At 34.2% G+C, this 15,236-nt stretch overlaps 1 protein-coding gene across 1 annotated transcript in view; it reads left to right on the top strand.

Moving 5' to 3' along the window:
* SBF2 (SET binding factor 2) overlaps nucleotides 1-15,236 on the top strand; it is a 320,494-nt gene that overhangs the window by 267,661 nt on the left and 37,597 nt on the right. The window contains exons 30-34 of the mRNA XM_075163145.1: nucleotides 2,445-2,643; nucleotides 4,714-4,910; nucleotides 10,102-10,239; nucleotides 11,386-11,481; nucleotides 15,066-15,137. Coding sequence (XP_075019246.1) covers nucleotides 2,445-2,643; nucleotides 4,714-4,910; nucleotides 10,102-10,239; nucleotides 11,386-11,481; nucleotides 15,066-15,137 — 702 coding nt within the window. The remainder of the gene's footprint in view (nucleotides 1-2,444; nucleotides 2,644-4,713; nucleotides 4,911-10,101; nucleotides 10,240-11,385; nucleotides 11,482-15,065; nucleotides 15,138-15,236) is intronic.

Genomic DNA, 15,236 nt, shown 5'->3' with positions numbered 1-15,236 from the left:
AGGTGATAAAAGTCTGACAGTTTCTTTTTCTCTGACATCTTAGGTATAGTCAGCTAACAACAGTAGTAACTCTTTGCTTCAGACAGAGTACAATTTGCTATTTAATCACTGCAATTTCTTTTATATTGACTGCTGTGAATGACTTTTGTTTGCAAGTCTCAAAAACTGAAGTATAGGAAGCTATGCAGCTATACCAACAATGAAGCAAACGGGAACTATCTGCAGCAGGTGATGCATTGTCTTAAAAAAGAAATGTTAAAGATAGGGCTGGAAGAAATTTCAAGAGATCGTCTACTCCATCTCTCTGCCCCAAGGCAACATCAACATACTTAATCTGTTCCTCATAGATGTTTACCTAACTTTTTCTTAGAAGCTGTCAAAGATGAAGGTTCCACAACTCTAGGCAATTTGTACTAATGTTTAACCATCCTTAATGCTGGAGAAAAACAAGCAACTTTCTGATATTCAGGCCTAAACATTTCCTTGCCACAATTTAAAGCCTTCACTTCTTATTCTGCCACCATATACATACAGAAGAGATGATTCCCTTCATTTTGATTGCGGTGCTTAATATATTTATGGACTATTTTAATGTTTCTCTTCTCTGTTCTTTTCTGCATATTAAATATCTGCAGTTGTTTCAGTTCTTTGTTTATTAGTCTTGGTAGACTTCTGATCATCTTCACTGCTCTTTTCTCAGTCCTCTTCAGCTGGTCCACATAACACTTGCAATGTGATTTCCAAAACCGTGCACAGTACTCTAGTTATTAGATGTTGCTAATGAACACCTAACTTACCTCCAATTTTTCCCCATCTTTTTATTTTCAGAGTTTAGAATTGCATCACTACTAAATTCTGTTTTCTATAGGTGATCATACTGGTGTGTTTCATAAAATAGGAGACTGTAAAACCCACTTTTATAGTCATATCTCAGTAACAGTAAAATTAGAGGGATTATTCCTCCTCTTTTCAAAAGCAAATTAAAAAAAATCCATTTTGAACTTGAGATAGCAAGACATCTTCATCTGCCTCTTCAGGTTAAGGACACTGATATGACCTTGTATAACCTCTAACTTTTTATGCATAGGAAAATGTTTTGCAAATTCTGATCACCAATAATACCTGCTTTCATGAGAGAAAAATCCATTTAGAAAAAAAAAATGTTTCAAAAAATGCACCCCCACCTTATCTGAGTCAGTTATAGCTTTCCATTCAAAACTGTTAAATACCAAGTTTCTGTATGCCCAGAAATAAAATTCTTTCTAAAACTCATTTAATTTGTTTCTTGTTAGTGCGCTTTATACTTGTAAATGTTTTGTAACTTATTTCTTACCATGACAAATATGAAAACACAGAAGAAAGAGGAGATATCCACAGAGTTAAACTCTTTATTATTTAGGTCAAATAGAGTATTGTTATTTTTGTTTGATGAACTGCAGGGGCAAAAAAATTATTCATTTAGCTTTTATGCTAAGATGCACAAAAAAAATGTATATGGGTTCTACTCCTGTAAATTCTGAATGTTGTCTACTGCCAATAAAATTTTAATTGTATCATAATTTTTATTTTTTAAATTTTAATTTCCAGTTTTATAAAATCCTGTTTTAAATTTAAATCCTTATATACTTTTCAGTGCCTCATTCATGAAGAAATACTTCCCCTCATACGCACTTATTTCAATGCTTGAGGTGGTAGCAAGTAACTGATACATGCTGTGAACAGTAAATCTGCTGGAAGTGTCAGTAACAGGCAGGTGGCAGGTTCTGTACAAAGACCTTGCTTGACTTGAATTTCAGTGTAGTTTGAACTTGTGACATGGTTTTTATCTCTCATGGTTAAAGGTTTTTGTGCTTTGGAAAGTGCAGCTGATGTGCATGGCTACAGAAAGCTACTGTTTGACGTTGAAACTGAGGCATTAAGAAACGAACAGTCATCTGTTGTGAAATTATGACACAGAAACATTTTTTTATTTGAACCAAACCTTAAAAAGATTGTCACATCTTTTGAAGATAGTTTAAATCCATTTTATCTTGGATGTTTAATGAATTTATGTGCACATTTTTCATTATTCTGTTTTGTGTACATCTTTGTATAGCAGTTGTGAGTTTAACAGGTTTTCATAAACTGTTGAAAGAAAAATTATCTGCCTTTGGTTCAGTTCAAATGAATATATGAGATAACTTTTTCCAGAATTTTAGCGAGAGACTTGTCAGCCATGCCAGTCATAAGTACAGTAGGTAACTGTGCGGTATATTCAGGTTTCCTGATTAAAATATTATTTTATTGCTTATAATTTCTATAAATTGTGGTTTGTATGTATTAGTTCTTGTCATTTGTCATTGGCAGTAAGACAAACTAATATTTTATTCAGAAGAAAATAGCATCATTTTCTGTGTAGCTGCTGGCCTCCCCAATAACAAACTCTTAAAGATGTTTAACTTTAGTTTCAGATGACAGCGAGCTGCACACAAGTGGTACCCTGAAAGCATCAGAAAAATCAACAATGGAGCAATTAGTAGAAAGAGCCTGTTTCAGAGACTATCAACGTTTGGGACTAGGGACCATCAGTAGTAACTCTTCTCGCTCAAAAACAGAATACTTACGAATAACTGCACTGAACAGGATGTATTCACTTTGCAGGAGGTGAGTTTACCAATTCAGTCAAGTAGTTGAAAATGAAGATGACATAACACACATACCACATGATGTATCCATTTAAGCAACTTATTCTGAGAAAATTTTTGTCTGCAGTAGGAGTGTTCAACCAGTGACCTTGAAGCTATTTGTATTCAGATACACTCAGAGATTCGTCTGCTGGTGGCTGCATATGTATTCATCAGATTTGGAAAGAATGCCAGCAATGGTAGCCAGAAGTGAGCCCCAGAAACTCTGTCAGACAACACAAGTCTTCCTTCCTAGGTTCTTTCTATAGCCCGTGGAAAGAGAGTGCCCCTGGGGCTTTTGGAGAAAACTAACCTAGATACTCTGAGTTGCCTTTTGAAGGAGTTGCTTTCTCTTGGTTTTCTACACTGATGTCTAAATCATTAGGCTATTTTTCAGCTTTCTGATTTAGCTTAGTAACAATAAAGTTACCTGGTAGAACTCACTCTCTCGTTATGGTTTCTATAACTTACTGTGTTGCTACAGGAAATTATTTATGTAATATATTTGCGTATAAAATCTATTCTGTTCCTAAATAAAAAAGCAAGCCTCAGAAACAATTACACATAACTATTTTCTTCAAATAAAGAATATGTTTTAAACTTGAATTCATAAAGGTATCTACACTGCTTTAAAAGTTTGTCATGTGCTGAAAGTCACATGCTGTGTTTTAACACATGAATGTTACTAACTCCTTTTTTGTTGTGAAAGCTGATGCAGTTTACTACCACTACCCACGAAAATTCTTTTTAATACAAAAGCATATCTGCATGAGTCATATCAGAAGAGCATTTGCATTCTCTAAAGCCAGTTTTGGCTAGTCATTGCTTTCATTATGAATAATGAAATTGCCAGTTCTTCATGGAGGAAGGGCACACAAGAAAATGTTAGATCCTTTCTTGTTTTCTGACTTATCTAGAGTAACAGACTAATAACTGGTTTTCTTCAGTCACCATTGAGTACAATGTAGATGAAGGCATTAAATCTGTACATTTTCATTATGCTTTGAACATTATGCAGACAACTCTCTCCTCCCCTAAACCCACCAGTTTTTAATATTCTATAGGATTTTTTGGAAAATATAATATCTGAGTGGATTACAAATCTCAGGATATAAATACGTATCTAGTGCCATATTACTTTAGTTACTGTGTTTTAAGAAGTAGACTAAATATTATGTACATTGGTTTTGCATGAGGGCAATTCAATAAATGTCAAAGAACTGAATTCACAGGAACAGTGTATATTGTAGAGGAACAAAGTTGTTTAGTAAGCACTAATTTTTCCATGCTCCTCATCTTAGTTTCTTCTTAACATATGAAATTGGCATTTAAATTGAATATTTTTTGGAGGAGATAGAAAATAATGTTTCATGTTGCTTGAATCCTTCTTTCACTAACATGAACACAACTACCATCTTGCTGGGTTTTCTATTTTTAAAGCTATTGTATCAGTGAATTTCCTAATCTCTCAATGTATTGTAGTGTTTTAAAAAGTACACAAAAATGCAGTTTCAAATACACTGTTCCAAGGAATCTGGCTGTAAAATTTAAATGTATTTTGACATAAACCAAAAACTATTGTTTTAGTTGTGATACTTTAGGCAATCTAGCATTCTTTCCTTTCAATGCTCATATTTCATATACAAGTGGCAAAACAAAACTACTGTATCATTTGCATGCCTCAAAATTCTCTTTTCTCTCATGCTCAAAAATATGGCTTCATTATAGTGACAGATAAGAGATATACTAAGAAGAAAAATACTACCAAATAAAATACAACCTTAAATGGAAGAGACTAGTAGTGATAGTCTTACAAATTTTTCGTAATTAAAGGTGTTTTTGAAATGCAGTTTTCTTTACAAATTAATGTATTTGCTAGGATTGGACTAAAACTGAGAGTTACTAAATAAAAAATAATTCTAACAGTTGAGGTGTATTTTCATTAAGATCTATATTCAGCTTGTAATTTTAGGAATTTTTTTTCATTGTTTAAAATTTTGAAAGCAATTTTAATTGCTGCTCAATTTTTTTCACGTTTTTGTCAATACAGTTATCCTGGGCTTCTGGTAGTACCTCAATCTGTTCAAGACAGCAGTCTGCAGAGAGTTGCTCGCTGTTACCGTCACAATCGCCTACCAGTTGTCTGTTGGAAGAACACTAAAAACAGTACTCTTCTACTTAGATCTGGGGGCTTTCATGGAAAAGGTGTTGTTGGCCTCTTCAAATCCCAAAACACACATACTACAGGTGAGTTGAAGCAGCTAGGCTTTCTGTATAAGTAATTTTATGTAGAAATACTTATTTTTCTAGAGGAAATCAGTGATACGATTGAATCAAAAGTCTCAGGATATGAATGGTTATCTGATACTATATTAATTCAGTTTAATTACTGTATGTCAAGAAGCAGATCCTGAATGGTATGAAAGTGGTTCAAAAAAAGTCAATTAATAAATTTGAAAGGAGATTATATACATACTGAAAGTCTTTGGTTAAAGCTGGCATCTGCCAAATGCAATGCCAACTTCTCCTGTTTCCCTTAAATTATCTTTCCTTTGCACTGGTTTAAGTAATGAGTGTATGTTGTCCCTTTTAATAGAGGATTACATAAAATATTAGAGAGATCATTATCCATTGGATTTTCTCATGTTTTTCATTGTAATATTAGTTTAAATTTGCATTAAGTAAATTTCTTCCTTTGTGTGATCAAGTTTGGACCAGTACAAGATTTGTCATAATAGTTAATTTTTCAGAAGAATATAACATATTAGGGCAACATTAGTTTTGAAAAGAACATCAGTTGACTTTCATCATTCACAGGCAGTGTTTAGGATACTTATTGTGACTGCCTGGATTTCCATCTTTTTCCATCCAAACCATACTGATAGTTTCTTCAGAGTTAATTTCATGCCAAGAGTGAATTTAGTATATTGCTGAAGAAAAAGTCAGTATTCTCTTTAATCAACCTGATAGTTGTTTAGAAATTATTCTAGAATTAGGCCATAATTTTTCTTTTTTGAGAAAAAGAAAATTTGAGGTAGAACTGGAATACCAGGAACTCATTAGCAAAGAAATTCTTCAGTCCTGTTTATGTTTGTGTTTCACCCCAGTAATGACTAGAACGCAATTAAAGGGTTTGACTGTGCTGAATAGTTTGTTCTATAGAATTTTTCAAAACCTGTAACAAGCATGCTGTACAAATATGTGCAAGTTGCATAAAAGTTTGAAGATTACATGATTTCAATATTTTCTGCATAGTCCTCCTGAATTTTTCCTTCACAGAGTATCTTTATGAAAACCACAATTTTATTACTTGTAAAGAACCATTTATATCAGACGTAATATTTAGCTATATGAGGTTTTGTGTATATCAAATTCACCTTTAAAATCTCAAAATTTCAGAGATCTTATTAGAAAAATGTTTTTTACATCAGACAGTGTCTGGACTGGCTATTAACGCTAATTTGAATCACTAATTATCTGCTGAATATTCACTGCTATAGCATTGATTCAGTCTGTCTCTTCAGTGTTTTGTGGGGGCATTTTTTAGTTGGAGTGAGGAGCAAGATAATGAATTGAGTTTTATATAATGCGTTTTTGTTGAAAATCATAAAATGAATCAGTGAAGTACTACCAATAATTAACATAGCAGCTGCCAAAGCTGTGAGCTACACCAGTTGTTCCAGAGGTTTATGGTGTGAATCCTAAGCATAGTCATTCAAATGTTAGTCTTATAAACTGATTTAATACTGATTGCCTTAGCTGAAATACTGGCCAGGCATCTTTAACCTGGTATAAATAGAATAAATTGGAAAAATTCTGCAGGAATAGTCTGTAAATTATAAAAAGACACACACTTTCATGTTTTCTGTAGTAGCTATAATTTCTATGTGTGTGGGAGTATAAGCGCCTTCCAAAACAAGATCTTCAAAGCCTGACCCATTAAAGCACGTTTTCCTGTGTGTAATCTCATTGCTTTTGTAGGTGGTTTCTTTTTTTAATTTTATATAGTCTTTTATATTCCTATTGTAATTGTCATACTTCCAGCAGTATATTAGGCAATAGATAATCTGATTGACAATCTGTCAGACATTAGCTTCTAGAGTTACTGTTTCTTTTAAAACGTGAAGAAAATGGAGACTCTCCTCAGGAAGGTACTCAAGGAAAGTGAAAGATATTTACAGGATATTTATTTTATTTGTAATGAAGTTGAAGCTTGGTGAAACAAAACTTTTGAATAAACTGATCAATAAAGATAGTTATACCCAGGTGCATGAATTTGCCTCAGTAGGAGTTGTATACAGTGAAGGAACGTCTATATTGAAAAACGCATTGTGATGTAAACTAAGAGGGCAAAGATAATCTTAAGTTAAATTCAAGTTGACAGATGCATACCTTCCTAAGCAGAGATTTCATAGGAGTAGATTTTTATTAGGCAGTTCTGGATTGATAAACAGAAACAAAGAAGACCTGCTGGAACTTAATGAACATTTTTGTGATTTCCTGTTACATCATGTGTTAAGCAAGTTTTCAAAGCATAGTTGAGATCAATATGTTACATAAGAAGAACATATTTTTTAGAGAAATAATGCAAAAATTGCTGTATGGAACTACACGTGCAACAGAATTGTATTTTTCTAACGTCTGTTCGCAAAGGATTATGAACAGATGTTTGAATATGAGATGGAGAGTATACAGGTCTTCTCAAAAGTTCCTTTGAAACATGATAGTTGGTTTCTGAATTTCACTTCGGCCTTTCTGGGAATTTTTTTGCAGAGCACTGTAGTTCTAAATATGACATTCTACACCTGAATTACCAAGTATTGGTCAACTGCCATGTAGGAAGGCCATTTATGTTTCTTGTATGTAGTAACACTATCCAAGAGAACAGTTATCTTGATACAGGCTGGATTATTGACTATATTAGGACCTGTTGTAACATAAAGATGGAGCAACCTCCAACCAGGCATATAGAGCACATATTAGCAGCTGAGGGAATCTTATTGCAGTACTAAGCAATGCATTTCTTTCCTGGGATTTATAACATTGCTACCAGGATCTCCATCCCCATCTTTTGTTTAAATCTATGCTGTTGTGATGGCCTTCATGTATGATACAGCACTTAAAATATCAGTCATTTTATAGAAATCCCTGTTCACCTGTGCAGGTAAGGGGTTCATGCTTTGAGTCACCAGTAGTCTTTCATCCCTTTAGACTGCTGTTAAGCGCTGTGTGAAGGGATGATTGGTCGTAAGGACGAAGGGCAAATTTTCCATCTACAATCTTTCACAAGGACATTATTGCCCTCAATCTTTAAATTCAGATATCTGCCCAGTTCAATAACAGACTTTCATATAAGTCAAGCTATTCATCTCCTGAGTCTCTTTCCTAAAACACACACGATACTCTTCACAAAATAAAACTTTGTAAGTGCAAGTGGCAATGACATTATCCTTTCATTTAGACATTCATTTCCTTTCATTTAACTAAATTGTTAAGACCTAAATTGACTTTTTGTGGCATTGCTTCAAGGTCTAGGAGACCCAGAGATCATTGAAGTGGATTTCAGATGTGTAAACCCTGCTTAAGAATTGAAGAGAAAATAATGTTTTTCTCCAGGCTTGTTCCACTTTGTCAGACAGAAACAGCATGATGTTTCCTGCATGTACATTTTCTAACCACTTCCTAATTGTACTTCCAATTCAGACACTAATTTTAAGAGGGCTATTTGGATACTAATTTTAACAGGGCTATCTTGAAATTTCTTTTGCCACCTCCAGCTAATTAGGTTACTGTCTATTAATCTCCAGCATAGAATCTAATTAGATCATCACTGGAGAAAACTATTTATAAATTACCATTGTGGTTTGTCAAAATGTGCTCAATCAAATTCTTTGACTTTCTCTCTTTATCTCGTATTCCAAATCTTAGCTCCTGTGATCAAGATACCAAATCCTGGTTTAAGCGGCTATGACATTTTTGTCCTGTAGTGAGTCCAGAGCTGGCTGCAATAAAGTAGAATTCAAAAAATTTTGTTTGGCATTTGAAAAAAAGCTGACTTATTGAGACTGGACACTTTTTTGTCATCATAGTATGGCCCAGGACCTGACCTTCATCTCCTTCCCTTCCTTTAAGTCCTTGCACCTGGACATAAATGGGTGGAATTTTTCTGCTGAAGATTTTTTTTTATTATTTTTCTTATTTTTGGGGTGTTTTTCCTTGATTCTATTTTTTGTTACTGGTTTCTTAACTTTTTTAAGTCTTAAGATTGTCCTAAGTGGACTGTCTGTTTAACTTCAGTACTTTCTCAGAGCATCATACCTTCTCATCTTGCTTTTTTTTTTTTCCTCTGCCCTCTGTTTTTAAACTGTGTCTGTTTCCTCTCTGGCTTTGCTTTCATCCAGTCTTTTGCAGCCACTTCTCTCTTTCTGAAATGGTCCTTCTCCATGTCTCCAGCAACTTGAGCAACATCAGTAACAATTGGAAAACGGTTCTGTTTCTGAGATCTGTTAGAGTAGTCATCTGAAACTACATGCATGTAAAGGATTATTCAGAGGTTTTCAGAGAAGGAATTGTGGTTCTCACAATTCTGCACTGTTGTGGGAACTCCTGTGCACCTCCTACAAGTTACCTAAGCATGTGGGAAGACACTTCTTGACGTTACCTATTGGTGAAGGAGCAGGTGGACTGTCACTAGGGTACAGGAACGTTACTTTTCATAAGTGGAGATCACTTGACATGGGTTATCCAGGTGTGCATGCGCTGTCGATCCTCTTTTCTCTCTTTATTCCATTAAAAAGGTCAGATTCTGGGGGTAGGGTACCTGAAGGACATGTAGATTGTGTCCATTGATGTCTCTAAATGCAGCAGAGTGCATGAATGCTCATGTCTTTTGATATATGGATACTTTCAGTAAATGGGCAATATATCTCAAGGAACCTCCAGTTATAGGTAAGTAACCTTCCTTTATTGGAATGAGGAAAGGCTGGTTGAGTTATCACTTACTTTTGTTAAACACACAGTTCTATCTGTCCTCCACGCATTTTTTTAAAAGGCTGAAATTTGCTGACAAGTAGCACAAACTTAGAAACGTTACTTTTCGTTCTGAGAGTGAAGGGAAAACTACATCCTCTCCATTCTATTTGTATTGATCACTGGCTAATGATGAATGTTTTAAGTAGTAACCATAGTGTAACAGACTCTTTCAGAAGTTTAGGTTTGTGGAGTGCAATGCAAGAGAACATTGCTGGGTGCTGCTTTGCAGCCAGGTGATGAACATCTGAGCATTCTTTGTCATCAAAGGATGACTTTTTGAACCTTGGATAGACAAACCATGACATTTTCAATGCTCTGCTTTACATAGGAAGCTTGTTATTTTGCTATTCTTTGTATTTATAAATTACTTGTATTTTAATGTATGCTATTCTTCTTGTGACTCTAGCTCCTGCTTCTTTAGAATCTTCAAGCAGTATAGAACAGGAAAAATATCTACAAGCCTTACTGAATGTGATATCCGTCCACTGCAAAATGAATGGCAGTAATACTCTCACTGTTAGACCAACAATTGCTCTGTCTCCAGGTAAAATTGGTTTTTATAGTGCTTTTCAATAGCTAAGATGAAAAGTAAGTTTTCTCTGATTTGGTGTTAGTTCAATTTGTCCCATATGAATTCTGTTGTTTCTTTATTGTTGCACTTTCCAGATAGCTTATTCGCTCTTAGTTTCAGTGAATGTGTTTTCCGTATGTAAAGGATGTTTATAATCTTTCCCAAAATATTTTTCAGTATTCTTAATCTGACAATAAGCAATTATTCACCTGGAGTCATAGTTTTTGATTAAATTTACATGAGTATGATGGGCCAATCTTGAGGCATTAGTAATTTATTACAATTTGGGAACAAATAAAATAAAGTTCTCCAGAATATCAAGATGCCAAATCTTTCCACATTTTTCTTTGTATCAAATGCAACAATTACATTATATAACCGAATCAAAAGCAAAGATCCACTTCAAAGTCTTTTATAACTAATTAAACATATTGAAAACTGTATATTGAATAAGAGACTGCCAAATTGAAGAGAATGCGAAATACTACTCTATTTCATATAATGAGAAAATACAAGATTGCAAGCTCAGATTCTATATGAACAGATGCACTATTAAGCTACAGCAGCAATGGCAGGTATATAGGCATTTTCATGTGTGTTACATACTCATAATGGGCTTTTAGTGTCAGTTCCAAGTAGAGCTTTACTTGCAGTGAAAACTCTTTCAAAATATACTGTTTGAATTATGCATATGTGGAACCATGAAGAAATGAATCCATGTTTTATTTCAGTTATTTTGTGATGAAACCTGGTAAGGTTTAGGTGAAGATAATGTCTTAGAAGGAGGAGTATGTGACTTGAAATTGTGCCTGTCTTGTCTTATTCAGTTGATGGTGATTGGCCTAATATAGCCAAACAGTGGCTTTACTTGTAAAATAACACCATTCCCAAAGTGTGCGTGCTTTGCTTCATTTATTGTAAAATATGTTGATTGCTTAGCTGTATCTAACATCTCCATACTGTTGCCAATGTATACATGTGCCTTAAAAAATAAATCTGAAGTATGAAATTTGCAAGAATTAGCTGTATTGTATGAGAAAGGGCATTTTTATCAGTTATGTTAAGTGATAGTAACACTGTAGGTTTTTAATCTTCTATTCTTTTTTTGGCTGACTTTAGGCACTGAAAGGAGGGCTTCAAGAATGTCTACTGTGTTTAAGCAGGTAGTGCCAGGACATTTGGATGTAAATCTATCCAATAGCTTTGCTCGAGGAGGTTAGTAAGACTAGCTCAAAATCTATTATTTGAAATAATAAATGATAACAAAATGTTAGTGAAATAAAAATAATTACACTGCTTACCAATTCACTACTCTATGAAAAAACAAAACAAATTGCCGATTAGCCTCAGTCCGTAACATTATTTAAGTATCTAATTTCTGTTTAAGTCCTTTACTTGCCATTGCAATAAAACTTGTTTCGTGTTGGAAATTAGTGGAAAATTAAGCAATTGTTTAGGTATTATGTTTCTAAATACTTCGTGATTCATCCATATTTTTAATTTGTCTAAATTGTATGGCCTGAAAATGCATATCTTATATTAGGATGGAATGCACTTTAGAATCTCCAATTACAGATCATTCCAGCATTTGGCTGAATACTAGCTGATGCTTCATAAAGTTACAAATAATCTATCTGAAGAATTTTACTCTAGGTAAAGGAGGGAGTTATGTTGCCAGGCTGTAAGAAGTAGGGAGATACAGTGCGTTCTTTGGAAATAGTTATTCTTAGATACAAGGCTCATCAGTGTCATTTCTACAAGAAGCTTTCATTCTGTGAAGTGGATTCCAACTACTTTTACCCTTCTAGTCTGATGAAATTGTTATGATTTTTTTGTGTACAATACATGCATAAATTAGTGCATCAAATTCCTTAAATATGTGTTTGTTAGGATAGGGATGAATCTATTTTCCAAAAGAGAGCATTTTATATTTCATTAATTACCTTTTAGCCCTGAAGGCTGCTCTTTCTAAGCATTATTTCTAAGCATCCAAAAGTTGCTTTTCTTCCTTTTTGACTCCTTCCAGCTTTGTGAGCAGCACATTAACCATCTTACAGCAAATGCAGCTCAGATTTTCAGAGATGGGAGTGAGAAAGGCCGTAAGATACCTCATCTAAAATTAGTTAGACCTACTTTGACCTGCTGAGGTCCATTCCAACCTAAATTATTGTGTGATAGAAAAACTGTGGCTTCGTATGTGGAAGAATAAAACAATTTTGTAGAGAAAAACTTTCAAAAGAGATGGACAGGATTAGAGAAATGAAGGAAGGAAGAAGGCAGGAGGGAGGGAGAAAGGAAATAAGAAAGGAAAATACTCAGAGCTGTATACAGAAGTTATGTGAGAGGTGTAGCAGAAGGGAAGAGAGGAAGGGCATTTAAATGGTGATCACCAAAGAATGGAAAATTTTGTGCATTTTCATTAATCATAGTATATGCAGATTTCATATCTAGAAGTTCTGTTTATGCTCTCTGCTCACTGTCTTGTTATTGTAGTACATGGAGATGAAAAAACATAGTGATTTTTATTGGATAGGTAAAATGGCTAGGCACCTAAGAGAACAGGAGTTAATAGTGTCTGGAATTGTTAGATAAATTGGTGGCTGTGCCCAGCTTGACTTTGTACTGAAATAGTGAAAATGCTGGGTAGCTGACAGCAGACGTCTGGTTGTATTCCATCCTCTTGTGTTGGGACAAAAGTGCCAACAGTGAAGTGGTGTTGAGGGGCAGTGAAGGTGCTTCAGATAAGTAAGGGAAAGTTTGCTGGTTGACTGTATGGAAGTTGTCTTTTGAAGATAAAAGGATTACTGAAATAACTATTGCTGGTTTCTGGGGTTAGAGTTTGTGGTACGTGTGATAAGATGAGTTTGTTGCTACTCAGCGAAGAAAAAAGGAGGCTCAAGGCAGTATTAGGTCACAGATGTGTTGTTTTGTTGGATGTTGAAGTCTCTTGGCTAAATTTCAGCAGTAATCAGGAGGAGGGCAGAGAAGTTATCTTGTGTCTTGCTGGATTGATGCCACACCTGCTCTATGTATCTGAAAGGTGTAATTACAGCCCAGTATCTGCCGTCTATTCACAGTTCAGCAGGATACATGAGGACTTCGGTGAAACATAAGAATGTTTGATAAGTACAATGGGAGCCCTAGTGAAGGTGAGAAGTTGACAGGGTAAGAGAGAACAGGGAAAGGGAGTATCTCCCTGTAAAGAAGTAAACACTAGGTTTTTTTAGATTACCTAACAGAATTCTTTTAGAAGAAACTCTAAAATACACAAAGTATATAGAATCTCTAAAATTGTTGTTCTCAAATAAATTGATTCACATGATTTATTATTGCAAAGTTTAAAAAAAAAAGAAAATGGGGTTAGCTAGTTGCTTTATCATAGCAAGCAGCTATGGATTATGCACTACACTGTACAAAATACAATAGCACTTATTTTTGTGGTTTTGATTCTGGATCCCTTTTTCTTTGCTTGTTTTTATTCTCTCACATACCAGGGCTCAAAAGCCAGGTTCAGCTATGATACACCAATTGAAAATGACATTTTATATTTTTTGTGCCAGACAATGTATTTTTAATACACATCCTTTTAAAATTAAAGTTATAAGATATGTGCCAGTGCTTGAATAGTATTTCTCATTTTTAAAAATCATCAGTGTTCTGAATACTCATCAGTTGTCCTGAATATTCGTGTCCTTGTCAGGTACAGTTTTTTACTTTATCTGGAACATTGTAACAAAGTAGTTGCCTAAAGCCCAGTTAAGTTGTTTCTGATCTGAAATATTTGGCCAAATACTTATATTTCATAATATATTTTCATTCTTGGACCCTTTTTTTGGCAATAGCTTGGTTGATATCTTTCATAAGAATTGTAAGTTCACTCAAAATACATACCTTTTCTTTTTATATTACTTTATAAGTATAGTGTGGTTCTACAGGACAGCACTTCTTACCTGGCATTGTTGTGTAATTTAGTAGAATAAAATGTTTTCTCAGTATGATTTGCTGCTGTTGGAAAAATACTAGGATATATATAATTAATAAATACAGACTCAGCTCAGACATTTATTTTAAAAGCAGGAGACATTAATACTTTGAGTATGTTTTAATAGAATATTTGTATTAAAAGAAGTTGCTTGTGTTGATGTGGTTTTTGAGCAAAAAATACACCCTCTGATAGCATATAAGGCTCCCACTGAAAATGAGAATTTTTGCAACGGGGGTGGAAATCTCTTTGTGTGATAGATATTACATGTTTTCTAAATCACATACTTTTACACAGTCCTTTAAAAATGTTGTAGGTTGTATGGAACTAACATCTTGCACTCTGATTTGATTTTGAGGTCCATCAAATTATGTACCTAAAATAGATTAAAACAGTTTTTAAAAAAAGCACTAAGGTTTAGGATTTTTAATTAAGCTAACTTTTAGCTGGATAGAAGCTTTCAATAAAGTATTCAGCAGAATGATTTAATCGTTACATTTCCTTTGGTATTGTAATTATGGAAAAACACATGATGGCTGTGCTACATGTTTGAAACTATTGCAATGACAATGAAAATTACTCTTTTTTGATAAATGGGTACTTCCTTCCCATTTTATATTGGTTTTCTGGCTTGATTGATGTTTTGTCTTGTGATGACTAAGATTTGTGCTGTCTGATAAATCATGCGCTATAAAGAATTCAATATATACTAGATCTTTGGAAATTAATAAGTAACCCTTTTCTTTTCTCCTGCAATGTGTCTCGCTGCAATGTGCATTCCATTCCTCCTCCTTCTGTCTTAACTGTTATCTACCAGTGCTTGGGTACAGAGATAAATGTTTCACTCATTCAAATTCCAAATCAGCAACTAAGGGAAGAATCCACCAAGGTACTGTATTCTGTGTCCTGAAAGCACATTCTTTTCTACCATCTCCATAACTACTATAATATCTTAATACATGCTAAGGTGATACTGACAGAAAGCCTT

Source organism: Calonectris borealis, chromosome 14, assembly GCF_964195595.1.
Source record: "Calonectris borealis chromosome 14, bCalBor7.hap1.2, whole genome shotgun sequence".
Lineage (NCBI taxonomy): Eukaryota > Metazoa > Chordata > Aves > Procellariiformes > Procellariidae > Calonectris > Calonectris borealis.
The sequence above is the reverse complement of the archived record's forward strand: the minus strand, read 5'-3'. Positions and strand labels throughout refer to the sequence as shown.